Source organism: Panthera tigris, chromosome E1, assembly GCF_018350195.1.
Source record: "Panthera tigris isolate Pti1 chromosome E1, P.tigris_Pti1_mat1.1, whole genome shotgun sequence".
NCBI lineage: Eukaryota > Metazoa > Chordata > Mammalia > Carnivora > Felidae > Panthera > Panthera tigris.
This window is the reverse complement of record NC_056673.1, coordinates 57,305,616-57,318,274: the sequence shown is the minus strand read 5'-3', so window position 1 is coordinate 57,318,274 and position 12,659 is coordinate 57,305,616. Positions and strand designations below refer to the sequence as shown.

Genomic DNA, 12,659 nt, shown 5'->3' with positions numbered 1-12,659 from the left:
GGAAACAATAAGATCTCAACAGGCTAGGGGACTGGAATCCAACGTTTACTGGGTGCAAAGTTCTACGCTTGGGACCAAGGGGCCAAGTGCACAAGGAACAGTCCTGAGCAAGGAAGGGCTTCGTAGCAGTCGTAACGAAAAGAGGTACTTCAGACTTTAAGCCGAATTTAAGAAAAACAGTGTGACGCGGCTCCAAAAGGCTAAAGGAAACTTAGAGCGCATCACAAGGAGTGGGATTCTGAGGAGGGAAGGAGGTTACAGCCTCACCTGATTCTGCGCTCGCTCGTTAGAGCCACACGCGTAAACCCACGACATCAGTTCTGGGCACAAAGACCCTCCTCGCCAGCTAACAGCTTATCCGGAGGACAAACAAAAAGGAGTTAAGACCATGACCTCGGGGGCGCCTGGGTGGCTCAGTCGGTAAGGCGGCCGGCTTCGGCTCAGGTCACGATCTCGCGGTCCGTGGGTTCCAGCCCCGCGTCGGGCTCTGTGCTGACAGCTCGGGGCCTGGAGCCTGTTTCAGATTCTGTGTCTCCCTCTCTCTGACCCTCCCCCGTTCATGCTCTGTCTCTCTCTGTCTCAAAAATAAACAAACGTTAAAAAAAAAAATTAAACAAAACAAAACAAAACAAAACAAAACAAAACACCATGACCGTGAGGAGGAGCTCTAAGGAGCCAGGAAGACGTCCCGGAGAACGGGTAGACGGAACAGGACTATGTGCCACACTGCCGCTCGAAATTCTGCGATATGGGACAAGAGGGCCTGCCGTGCTTTGGGCAGTCCCCAAGGACGGCACTACACGAGCAATTACAGAAGCCAGAGGGAGGCTGGTGACGGCACCGCCTGAGGAGACATGACAGCCAGAGCAGCAGGCGAGAAGGGCGCTGGGCGGGAGGGGGCCTCCCCGGTACCGTGGGGGGGGCCCTGACGCAGAGGCTTCTAGCTGTGTGGGGAGCGTGCAGGACGGTGGGGGGGGGCCCTGACTTGGACTGTACTCTCCTTCTGGTTCTTCTGTACCTGGGACTCTGTGATTCAGAGGCCCGGTTAGGGGCCACTGCTTAGGCAGGCTCCACGCCCGGGGCAGTAAGGCTGTGTGTGCCACGCACCGACGTCCCAGCTAGAAAGCGGGGCCGCTGCCCGCTCCCGTCACAAAGCCCGGCTGGATCTTATCTGGATCCCATGCGGTGAGTACTGTGTGTTCATCCTGTCACAATCCCCGCTCCCTGGGGGGGGAAGATTCTGGTCTGGGCCTCCTTCCTGCCGCCAGCGTCCAGCAGAGTGCCTTGCGCAAAGCAGGAACTCAAAACCCAAGGTTTAGTCTAATTTTAGGATTTTTCTTCCGACTGGAATCACAACGTGCCTTGTATTGTATAACGCCACTCCCGCTACACGCACGATTTCATCTCAGCGCAACCACGCGTCAGGAACGCCCGCGGAGCTCTAAAGCTACCCGCGAACGGGCTTCCCGCAGACCCACGTCGCCAGAGACGCTGGTGACCGGTCCCCCGGCCCCCAAGCACTTCTAACCAAGGCCGGGCTGGAGGACCACTGGCTCATCCCGTAAGGAAACGAAGACTGTCGCAAGGAAACACCAGCTAACACAACGGTCCCCGGTCTTTTCCCGAACGGGGGGTATTTCTTCTTTACTCTCCTTAACACTGGAAGCGCCGAACCTCTCTGTCTCTCTCGGGTAGAAAGAAAGCTATCAGAGAATCCTACTTTATTTATTCTCCGGGGATAATATTTAAGTACGATGCTACAAGGCGAAGGGCACTTAAATCAACGTCCTCTGCCACCTAAAAACGCCACGGGGATACGTACACACCCGTGCCAGGAACAAGCGATCTCGCGTAAGTTCGAGAGTCACCTAAAGGGCCCGCCATACCTGGACCGAGCAGCGGCGATCGACTCAGCTGGGCGCCGGCCTGGTGTGACGGCGGCGTCTCGACCACGTCCGTGCTGCTGCTCGTGGTGGTGGTGGTGGCGGCGGCGGCGGCGGCGGCCGGGGTACTGCTCTGCATGCCCGGGTTGTTTCTATCCCACATGTTTACAGTTTTATTATTGTAGTTGCTCGGGTCACCCCAAGCTGAGGTACCGTCATCGATTTCCATTTTGCGGCGGATGGATGGCGGAGAAGGCTCCTCCCAGCCCGTGGCCTCACTGCTGTCCTTCTGTTTGGCAGGGACCGGACCCCCGATCCACCCGGTTCCCGTCTGCTTAGCGGAAGCGGCTCCTCCCCAGTTGCTCACATTGCTGTCCTGGGGTTTGCCCGCCCAGTTCTGTTGGGGGCCAGGTCTTAAAGACTCTCCCCAGTTTGTCCCTGGATTCACCTTTGCGCTTGTGCCATTACCCCAGCCACTGGTCCCAGACCTGGTAGCGTCGTTCCAACCAGACCCTGACCGATTACCGTCGGCATCCCATCCAGAGCCATCTTTTTTCCCGTCCCCCAAGTGTCCGAGGACGGAAGACGAGTCCGCCCAGTCTCCCCCTCCAGCGCTCCAGGCCGGATTGGACTTTTGTCCGTCTCCCCAGGTTTGAGATTTGGGCTTCTGGGGCTCCCCCCAGGTGGGCGACTGGTCCTCCCGGTTTCCGGTCCCACCCCAAGCGTGGCCGCTCTTGGCGACAGCAGCAGCAGCAGCATTATTAACAGCAGTAGAGCTTATCGAGTCCCCCCAGACCCCCGGGCCATTTGGCGCTTTGTTGCTGCCGTCCCCCCACCCTGTGCTCGCCGGCGCAGCAGCAGGCGGTGAGCTGACCCACCCGGATACTGCAGAGGTATTTGTACTGCTCACGATGGACCCATCACTCTTCGCCCCTGAGTGTGAAGGCTGAGGAGCCGCACAGCCCCAGGCCTCTGTCCCGTTGTCATTTTTCCTCTCGGACCTAGGGGACTCTTCAAATTCCCAGGCAGTGTTTTGCTTTACGGGAGTCTGTCCCCAACCAGTATTAGACAGGACTCTCGGGTCCAGATCGTTCCTTGGCAACTGGATATGCCCTTGGTCTAGGATCCCTTTATCTCGCCTCCGGCCTTCTGCTCCTTCCCTCCCGGAGCCCCCTTCGTGGTGACTGCCGGAACTGTCGCTACTTCCTTCGCTTGCCGTGGTTCCAGAAGACGCGGCTTTGGCCCAAGAGTTCACGTGCTCGCTGCCGGGCTGCACGGCAGGATTCGGGCCGCTGACGCTCGGACCGTCCCACCCTGTCGATCCTTTCCCGTTGCCGTCACCGTTGGAATGCTGGTTTGGGGGCTTCCCCCACTCCCCATTCACACCGTTAGAGGCGCTTCGGGTGGGGTGGCCCCAAGCCCCCGAATGGATGTGACCGACGCCGCTGCTGTTGCCGCCGCCCCGTCCCCAGGCGAGGAGCCCGGGGCCGGCAGGAGGGCCCGAGTCCCAGGCGTTACCGCCACTTCCTTCCTTCTGCGCCGCACTGCTGGATCCGTTCTGTTTAGCGCTCAGCGCCGAGTTCACAGTGTCTCCATTGCCCTGACCGAAGCCAGAACTGCTGCTTCCCGCGGCAGGGTTACCCGGGGACAGGCCCCACACGGAACCGCCGAGTCCTTCGCCGCCGCTCCCTCCGACTTGAGACACCGAGGATCCGTTAGCACCAGGAAGGCCTTGCAGGTGGGGTGGGATGATGGCCCCCATGCCGACGGCCACGCCCCAGTTTGGCAGTCCGTTCGTCTGCATTGCATTGACAGGGTTTGGCGAAGAGTTCATGGGGTTAGTGTTATTTGGTCCATCAGTGTTAAGGTTCTGAGGTTGTACGCTGAAAGACACATTCTGAGAAGCGGACGTCTGTGGTTCTGTGCTCTCCGGCGGCAGCAGGCTTCCCCAAGCACCTAAAGTGCCCGGCGGGTTCCCGTTCTGGTTGCCCGCGTTTTGACCTATGGCACTGACCGGACTGCAAATACTGGAAGGGTTGCCTGTCGCCACAGTTCCTTCGTGTCCGAGTACGGGCCAGGCGGCCGGGTTGGCATTAGGGTTCAGGTTGAGATTAATGCCGGCATTGGAGTTGGAAGCACCCCAGCAATTCTGGCTTCTCCCGTCTCCGATCATGCTGTCCATTTTCCCATCCCCGCCGCCGAGGGAGCAGTGAGCTGGGCCCGAGCCGGGGCCCGCGGCTACGCCCCACACTCGGGCCGCGTTCCCGTTCCCGTTGGCGCCCCCTGCTCCCAGGGCACCCTGGTTAGAAGGGCTCTGGACGGGCACCCCGTTGGTGCCATTATTGCCGTTCGTCTTCTTGGTGTGTCCGGTGAAGGCGCCCTGGGCACTCCCCGTAGCCATGCTACTGTTCTCCGAGCCACAGTTGGAGGCAGAGTCAGTGTCCGTAGTGCATTCTGAGGCAGACTCAGTCTCCGTTCCTGTGATGGAAGGCCACGCCTCCTTGTCGGTCCTGTCTGTGATCACTTGGTCCCAGCTGCAGCTGGCTTCGCTTCTGTGCGTGGGCTGCTGTCCCCGGTGGGAACTGTCATAGTGATCTGCCGATCCGCCGTGACTGAGATCTGCAAAAGATGAAACACACGCGGGATTAGATCTTGCTCGCGTGGGTCAGCGGAGCCCCTGTTAACTAGTCTTTGGGAGAGGCCCCTCATCTCCAGCTTCAGTTCTGAGCGGCACATGCCAAAAAACGACTCAAAGGAAACAGTTATTCGGCGTCTTCCTAAGTTCCCATTTGAAAAAGGGCTGCCGTTTCTACAATTATATCCGTTCTGACCACGACGGCACAGCGTCATCCCTCTGGAGGAGCCTCACAGGACGCGCGAGCACGCGGGCGTCTCGGAAGGCGTCCGCAGTAAAGGAAGCTGCATAGCTGAACGCAGCACGCTGGAAATTTCGGTGGCCGTGGCACACCTAAACCTACTCAGACTTTGGAAATGCCGGGGACGACGTGTCCACACGCGGCCTTGAGTCCAGCCCGTAGTTCTCTTCAAGACCTCCAGCCGGAGCTAGCATAGGGTACAGAGGCTACACCGCTCATTTAGTAGAAAACGAGGGTAAATACGGTGCGAAACTGCGGAACAGAACCAGTATTTTGGGGGTGGGGGACAGAGGGAGAGAGAGAAGAGGCATCAGAAAATGCTATCTTGTTGTCAGGGGTACCGAGGGTTAGTTATACTATTAATTTATATGTGTAATGACATTTACACTATTTATCTAGTATGACCAGCAATTATGGCTTATCATTGTTTCCTCTGTGTTAATAACAACAAATAAGAAGTCTCGAAGGATCTCCAAGGATTCCTTCCACCCTTGCTTTCCATTTCCTTAACTTGCAGTCTTCTCATTGGAGGCCCCCAGAATCACTTTATACAGTGTCTTCCTATATTGCATTTGTATTTCACTCTTGGTGAAATGCTTTTAAAGAAGAGTTTAATGGGGCGCCTGGGTGGCTCAGTCGGTTGAGCGTCCCACTTCAGCTCAGGTCATGATCTCACACTCCGTGAGTTCAAGCCCCGTGTCGGGCTCTGTGTTGACAGCTCAGAGCCTGGAGCCTGATAAGGATTCTGTGTCTCCCTCTCTCTCTGTCCCTCCCCTGCTCATGCTCTGTCTCTCTCTGTCTCAAAAATAAATAAAAACATTAAAAAAAAAATAAAGAAGCATTTAAAGGTGAAATGCATTTTTTTTTTCAAAATTACTTTTATTTATTTAAAAAGTTTTTTTTAATGTTTATTTTTGAGAGAGAGAGAGAACGAGCATGCGCGTAGAGTAAGGGCAGAGAGAGAGGGAGACACGGAATCCAAAGCAGGCTCCAGGCTCTGAGCTGTCAGCCCAGAGCCCGATGCGGGGCTGGAACTCACGAATCATGAGACCATGACCTGAGCCGAAGTCAGACGCTTAGCCGACTGAGCCACCCAGGTGCCCCAAGGTGAAATGCTTTTAAAGAATCCACCATTTGGCATCTGCATTTTATTTCCTAGTTATTCGAGTATTTCTAACATTGCAATCCAACTTCTACTCCAACGAATTTTCCAGCAGACTGCATTACAAGTACGTATCACTCGGGGCACCTGGCTAGCTCAGTCGGTTAAACAACTGACAGCTCAGAGCTTGGAGCCTGCTTTAGATTCTGTGTCTCCCTCTCTCTCTCTCTGTCCCTGCCCCACTTGTGCTTGCTCTCTCTCAAAAATAAATTAGCATTAAAAAAAATTGATGTATGTATGTATGTATCACTCAAAAGTAAATAAAATTAATATAAAAAATTAATTTAACTTCTACATACAACTCACACAACTCAGAAATCTTTGACAGTTTCTTCAAATAGTATGACAGATAATTGCAATAAATATTTCCTCTCCTTTACAATCTTTTCATCATTATGTTTTCTTCAAATTTTTAGTAAGAAAAAACTTACTCCTAGGCAGTAAAACTGGGCTTCCCCCTTAAAATTTAATGAAGCTAAAAGAAAAGGAGAGAGTGCAAAGAATGATCACTACAGCCACAAAGAACATCCTAGAGACAACTTCAACCTTAAAAAAAAAAAAAAAAAAAAAAAAAGGTTTTGGTGTCTGATTTAACTGGGAGGTGATGAATTTAAGCTATTTTTAAAAAATGTTTACTTATTTATTTTGAGAGTGAGTGAGTGAGTGTGGGAGGGGCAGAGAGAGAGAGGCAGAGAGAGAATCCCAGGCAGGCTCCAAGCTGTCAGCACAGAGCCCAACGCGGGGCTTGATCTCACAAACTGTGAGATCATGACCAGAGTCGATATCAAGAGTCGGATACAACCGACTGAGCCACCCAGGCGCCCCTCTGCAACCCTGGTCTGTGACAATTTTCCCGACTGGTTTTGTGTGTGCTACAAAAACTAGCTTTTGTAATAACTAATTTAAAGAAATGAATGAGCCTCTTGTCATTTAACACAGAAAATAAGACCAAGTTAAAAAACGGGGATTATCGCTCATTATCAACAAATCTCCCACCGTTCGCTCCCCATCAGTCCTGCTTCCTTCAGGGACAGGATATACCAGGAGGCAGACCAGTCCCCTCCTGACCGGGCTAGCCCTCACTGCAACCCACACCTAGAAGCCAGGACAGAAACAACCTGGCTTCCAGTGCGTCCCTTCCGAGACCTGGAGTACCTTCTGAATACATCGTATTATCATTTCTATCCCGTAACAGGTCACAGTGTAAGAGTCCGTTCTCTCTTAATGGTCCAGAGGGTTTGGGCAAAATGCTTTCTGATTACTGCTCACCTCCCAATCTGATGGACTCACACACAGTTATACATCAGGTTTGAAAAAGGTGTTTGCATCCTTGATGGTACGAAGGACAGCATCACAGGCCAGTGGAAAAAGGAAGGCCTAGCTAATAAATGCTGTTGGGACAAGTGGCTAGCCATATGGAAAACATAAAAGTAGATCCCTGCCTTCTTTCATATACTAAAGTAAGTTCTAGATGGATTGAAGACCTAATTACGAAAAGTAAAACTTTTTAAAAGATGTTTATTTATTTTGAGAGAGAGAGACAGAAAGAGAGAGAGGGAGAGAGGGGGAGAGCACGCACACGTGCACGAGTGGGGAAGGAGCAGAGAGAGAAGGAGAGAAGGAATCCCAAGCAGGCTTCGCGCTGTCAGCATAGAGCCTCATACAGGTCTCCATCTCACAGACCATGAGATCGTGACCCGAGCCGAAATCAAGAGTCAGAGGCTTATCCGACTGAGCCACCCAGGAGCCCCAGTAAAACTTTTTCTAAGCTCAGTAAGTAAATACAGAAAGCTGTTGCTATGACCTGGGGCATTCATCTTCTTAAAGAGTTGATAAATTTGACTATGTTAACATTAAAAACACTTGTATGACAGAAGGTATCACACAAAGGAAGCTAAAAAACGAGCCACAGACAGGAAGAAGAGAGAACAGATAAACGATGATTATCAGAATAGAGAACTCCTAAACTCAATAAGAAAAAGACAACAACCCAACAAAAATGGGAAAAGGAAGATGCAATTTAGAGGATGCCCGCGATAGCTGCTAAAACATGAAATAATAACCAATCTCATCAATCATTAAGAAACGCACTTGAACACCACGAGACACCATTTTACACTTTGGTCATTTTACACAAAAACATGAGGTCTGATTCCCTTCGGCAGAGACGAGAATGGGATCGAGCAACGTCCGTAACATTTCTAAAATAGAGATCTGAAGCAAACGTGGCAAAAGATTATGTTAACTGTGTATTGTAGACAGTTGTATCATTTTCTGTACACTTTCTTCTACTGCAAAATGTTTAAAAAAAAAAAATTAAATGCTTAGGGGCGCCTGGGTGGCTCAGTCGGTTCAGTGTCCGACCGTCGGCTTCAGCTCAGGTCGCGCATGGTCCCAGGGTTGCGGGATCGAGCCGTGCGTCTTGCTCCATCCATGCTGATGGCGGAGCCTGCTTAAGACTCTCCCTCTTCCCCTCCCCTGCGTGTGTGCGCACGTCCCCTCTCCTTCTAAATAAAAACAAAACAAAAACTTAAATGCTTAATTGCGATAACAAAAGCGACATAGCTGGAATCCCAAAAGGTCCCCGAGACGAGCGGCCACTGTCATCAGACAGTAGGAATGCAATTAAAAGGTCAAACCTCTACTGTTCGAAGACCGTTCCAACTTTACGCACGCCAAGAGATTCAGTGTGATGAAAACACCAGTCTGGTCACTGAGTTACGTCTGATTCCGGAGGTGAGTTCCTCGAGGGCACGGATGTATCTTTTTGAGTTTTAGAGGCATCATGCCTGCCACGTGGCAGGCGACCAATAAAGGTTTCCTGGACAAACCAAAGCACACGCGTCGAGTAGCGAACCTGAGTTCCAGCTAAAGGCGCAAGTGACCCCAACAATGTGAAGTCCCTTCACTCCACAAAGACGATGACAGACCACATAAACCCTAAGGTTCTCAACTCCAAACCGGACGATTTCTGGAACTGACAAATACTACACACACACACAAACACACACACACACGCACACAAGTTGCAAGCGACGTGTGTGGCATATTCAATCTTAAGCAAAGATTTTTTGTGGTGAAACAGACATTTCCCATCTCCGCCCTTTTCGAGTATACAGTGCAGTGGCTTGAAGCACATTCACGCCGCACAAGCATCAGCAAACGAGCGTATACCTGTTCCACACCAGCTCCTCCTTCCGCCCCGCCCCCCAGCCCCCAGGCTCTGGTCACCACCACTCGACTTTCACACTCTGGGACTCTGACTATCCCACGAACTTCCTACAAATGGAATTCGTGCAATCTTTGTCCTTTTGGTCTGGCTGATTTCAGTCAGCATAATGTTTTCCGGGTTCATTTGTGTTGTAGCAGGTGTCAGAATGTCCTTCCTTTTTCCTTTAACGTTTATTTTTGAGAGAGAGAGAGACAGAGAGAGACAGAGAGAGACAGAGTGTGAGCAGGGGAGGGGGCAGAGAGAGAGAGGGAGGCAGGCTCCAGGCTCCGAGCTGTCAGCACAGAGCCTGATGCAGGGCTTGAACTCACGAACCATGAGATCATGACGTGAGCCGAAGTCGGACGCTTAACCGACTGAGCCCCCCAGGTGCCCCGAGAATTTCCTTCCTCTTTAAGGCTGACCCACACTCCACTGTGTGCATACGCCACATCGTGTTTACCGACTCATCCGTCCAGGGACGATCTGGGTTGTTTCTACCTTTTGGCTACGGTGAGAAATGCTGCTATAAATACGAGTGGACAAATATCTGTTCCAGTCCCTCTTTTCAATTCTTTTGGGTACACACGCAGAAGTGGGACAGCGGGGTCACAGGGTAAATCCATGTTTAATTTCTTGAGGCAATGCCACATTGTGTCCCATAGTGGCTGCACCATTTTAAGCATTTCTAACAGCAAGACACAGGGTTCCATTTGCTCCACATCCTTGACAACACTTGTTACCTTCTGTTGGAAAAACAGCCATCCTAATGGATATTTTTATAGTCGAACTTACTTATTCTGTTTAAAATAAACAGAGTCAAAGACAAAACGCTACACGGTCTGGCAAGAAAACACCACAAAACCCAGTGCATTTTCAATAAATACCGTAGAACAATTCCAACATATGCCATCCTGTTACTCAGATGATTTTGTTTTGGAATTTTCTATAAATATTTATAATCAAAATATGAAACTGTAAATAATAAATATGAATACAAAAATGAGCCAGAACATTTGAGACATTATGAGATGATAAAATATAGGGGCACCGTTACCACTTATGAGAAAAATAAACAAATGCAGATCTTTACATTTGCTAACACTCTGTAAGAAAAAGCAATTTATAAACTTCTCTATAAGGTAGGAAGAGGCCAGGGCTGATAAATACTTAAATTCTGTACTTTCACAGATAGTTCTTTGTCTTTAGACCTTTACAAGACCAACAAAGGGCCAAGGACCAAAGGCTAACGCTGGATTCAAGGAGATGACCATGTGAGAAAAATAATTCTTTTCATTAACAAAAATGAAAAAAAATCTCAAAGTTTGAAGTACCCCCAGTCATTAGGCTAAAAAAGGCTGACAACGGCACCGAGGTGCAGCCGGGGTATCAGAGGCGCGGGGGCAGCCGGCTGTCTCTGTCAGTACGGCCATCTCGGGAAGAGATGACCGCCGTGACAATAAGGCCCCGCTGACGTTCGTTCCTTCCCAGGGTCCGAGGCAAAGAGCTCCAGAAAAGCAGAGCAGGGCAGTCCTGGCAGGAAGGAAAGTCACTTCTACGGACATGCCCGACATCTGAGACAGCAGACAGGCAGGATCAAGTCACGCCTGTGAGTTTAGATGTGAGTATCTCTAGAAACTTCCATTTAAAAATGATCTCAGGGTGGTGAGTTTGAGCCCCATGTTGGGTACAGAGATTACGTAAAATTAATAAATAAATTAAAACTGAAACAAAAGAGAGAGAGAGAAACAAAACCTCCCTGTGAACGTCCCCTGGCCGAGCTCCCCACTTCTCGACGGGGTTAGGGTCACAGCGCCCCAGGAGCCCCCCCCGCCCCCCGAAGCCACCCTGCTCCTCTGCAGGGAGCCCCACGCCACGTGTTCTTTCCAGACGCACACCCAGCACATCGCGACTGCGCGCTGCAACACTTCAAAGGGCTTCTAACACAAAGACCCAAGTCTGCGGGTCACCCACCGGGCTTGGCTGTCTCTCGGGACTCCATCTCACACCGTCCCTTCCCCTCCTCTGTGCTCAAGCCAGGTCCACCAGACTCCACCCGCGCTCTGCTCCCCACGGGCAGGGCCTCGCTAGCAGCTGCCCCCGACCCGACTCCAGGCCTCCTCTTCTCGCCCATCTCAGCTCCGCAGACATCTCAGCCGAGAAGCGTTCTTCTCTCGCCGCTGGGGCCCTCGGACACATGAAACTTGACGGTCTGCTTTCCTTTTCATTCGTTTAGACCAGGGCCTGGCAAACATTTTCTGTGAAGGGCCAAAGAGTAAATATTTTAGGCCCTGTGGGCCACATGGCCTCTGAAACAGCCACTCCGCTCTGTCACCGTGCTGCAAAAGCCGCCGTGGATAATACGTAAATGAAGGAGCATGGCCGTGTCCCAACAAAACTTTATTTACAAAAGCAGGTGGCAGGCTAGATTTGGCGTGCGGGCCGCGCTCGCCAAGCCCTGATTTTGATGAGAACTATCTCGGAGCGCCTCCTACGTGCGGGCATCATGCTGGGGACACAGTGCTGAACCAGACAGACAAGCTCCTTCTCGCATGGAGCGTACATCTTGGTGTGCGTTACCCATCCGTGTGACAGTCTGTCTCTCCCTCTAGGCTGTAGATTCTGACGAGGCAAGGACGGCCCGGTTTTTTCCTCCCGTGTTCGGCAGAGCATCGGACACGATTACAATTAGCAGTGAAAAAGTTTACATTAACAAAAAGTTGTAACTGACATTAGAATCTACAACGATCGATCGCCTCTGGGCCTTTTGGCTAAGATCAAATGTAGACATCTACAACGGACACGTGGTTTCCTTCAAAGATGGGTCCTGGAGTGAGGAAGTCTGGGGCAACACCGTTCTACTTAAAACAAGGCACACTGCTGGGCCGTGTATCCCTCCCCCACCGCCCCGCCGCCTGTACGGTCTCCCCCCGGGTTCCCCTGGGTCCCAGACAAGCTGCGGGCTCTGGGGCACCTTGTGGCCTGGCACACCTCCCGTCCCCATGTCGGTTTCAGCTGCAGCCGCTGACATTTCACGTCTGGCCTGCCATCACTGGGCACACTGCTCCTCCCTCCGCCTCCTTTCTTCTAGTTCAGGGGCTCTTCCGTTTCTTACTTCTTGGTCCTTCAACGACATCAGAATAAACTAGGTCTCCAGAAATTAATTCAGTGGCAGTACGTGGAGACCGAAAGTACATAAAAAGTACCTAAAAAGTAAACAGAAGGTATTCTTGTGTTTCCAAGGGCAGGTTCTAGGTATTTCTCTGAAAATTACGAATGCAGAAATAAATACATAAAAAAACTAAAGGGGTCTCTGGGTGGCTCAGTTGGTTGAGCATCCGACTCTTTTTTTTTTTTAACTTTCTTGGAAAAAGCTTGTTTGTTTATTTTCGGGGGGAGGTGGCGGTGGGAGAATCCCAAGCAGACTCCACACAGTCAGTGCAGAGCCTGATGCGGACGGACCTCGGTCTCATGAACTGCAAGATCATGACCTGCGCCAGAATCAAGAGTTGGACGCGTAACCGACCGAG

General features: G+C 51.4%; 1 protein-coding gene across 3 annotated transcripts in view; it reads right to left on the bottom strand.

Moving 5' to 3' along the window:
- TNRC6C (trinucleotide repeat containing adaptor 6C) overlaps positions 1–12,659 on the bottom strand; it is a 96,833-nt gene that overhangs the window by 51,030 nt on the left and 33,144 nt on the right. For all 3 annotated transcript variants that reach the window (XM_042967328.1, XM_042967327.1, XM_042967329.1), the window contains exon 4: positions 1,887–4,502. In XM_042967328.1, coding sequence (XP_042823262.1) covers positions 1,887–4,284 — 2,398 coding nt within the window. In that variant the 5' untranslated portion in view covers positions 4,285–4,502. The remainder of the gene's footprint in view (positions 1–1,886; positions 4,503–12,659) is intronic.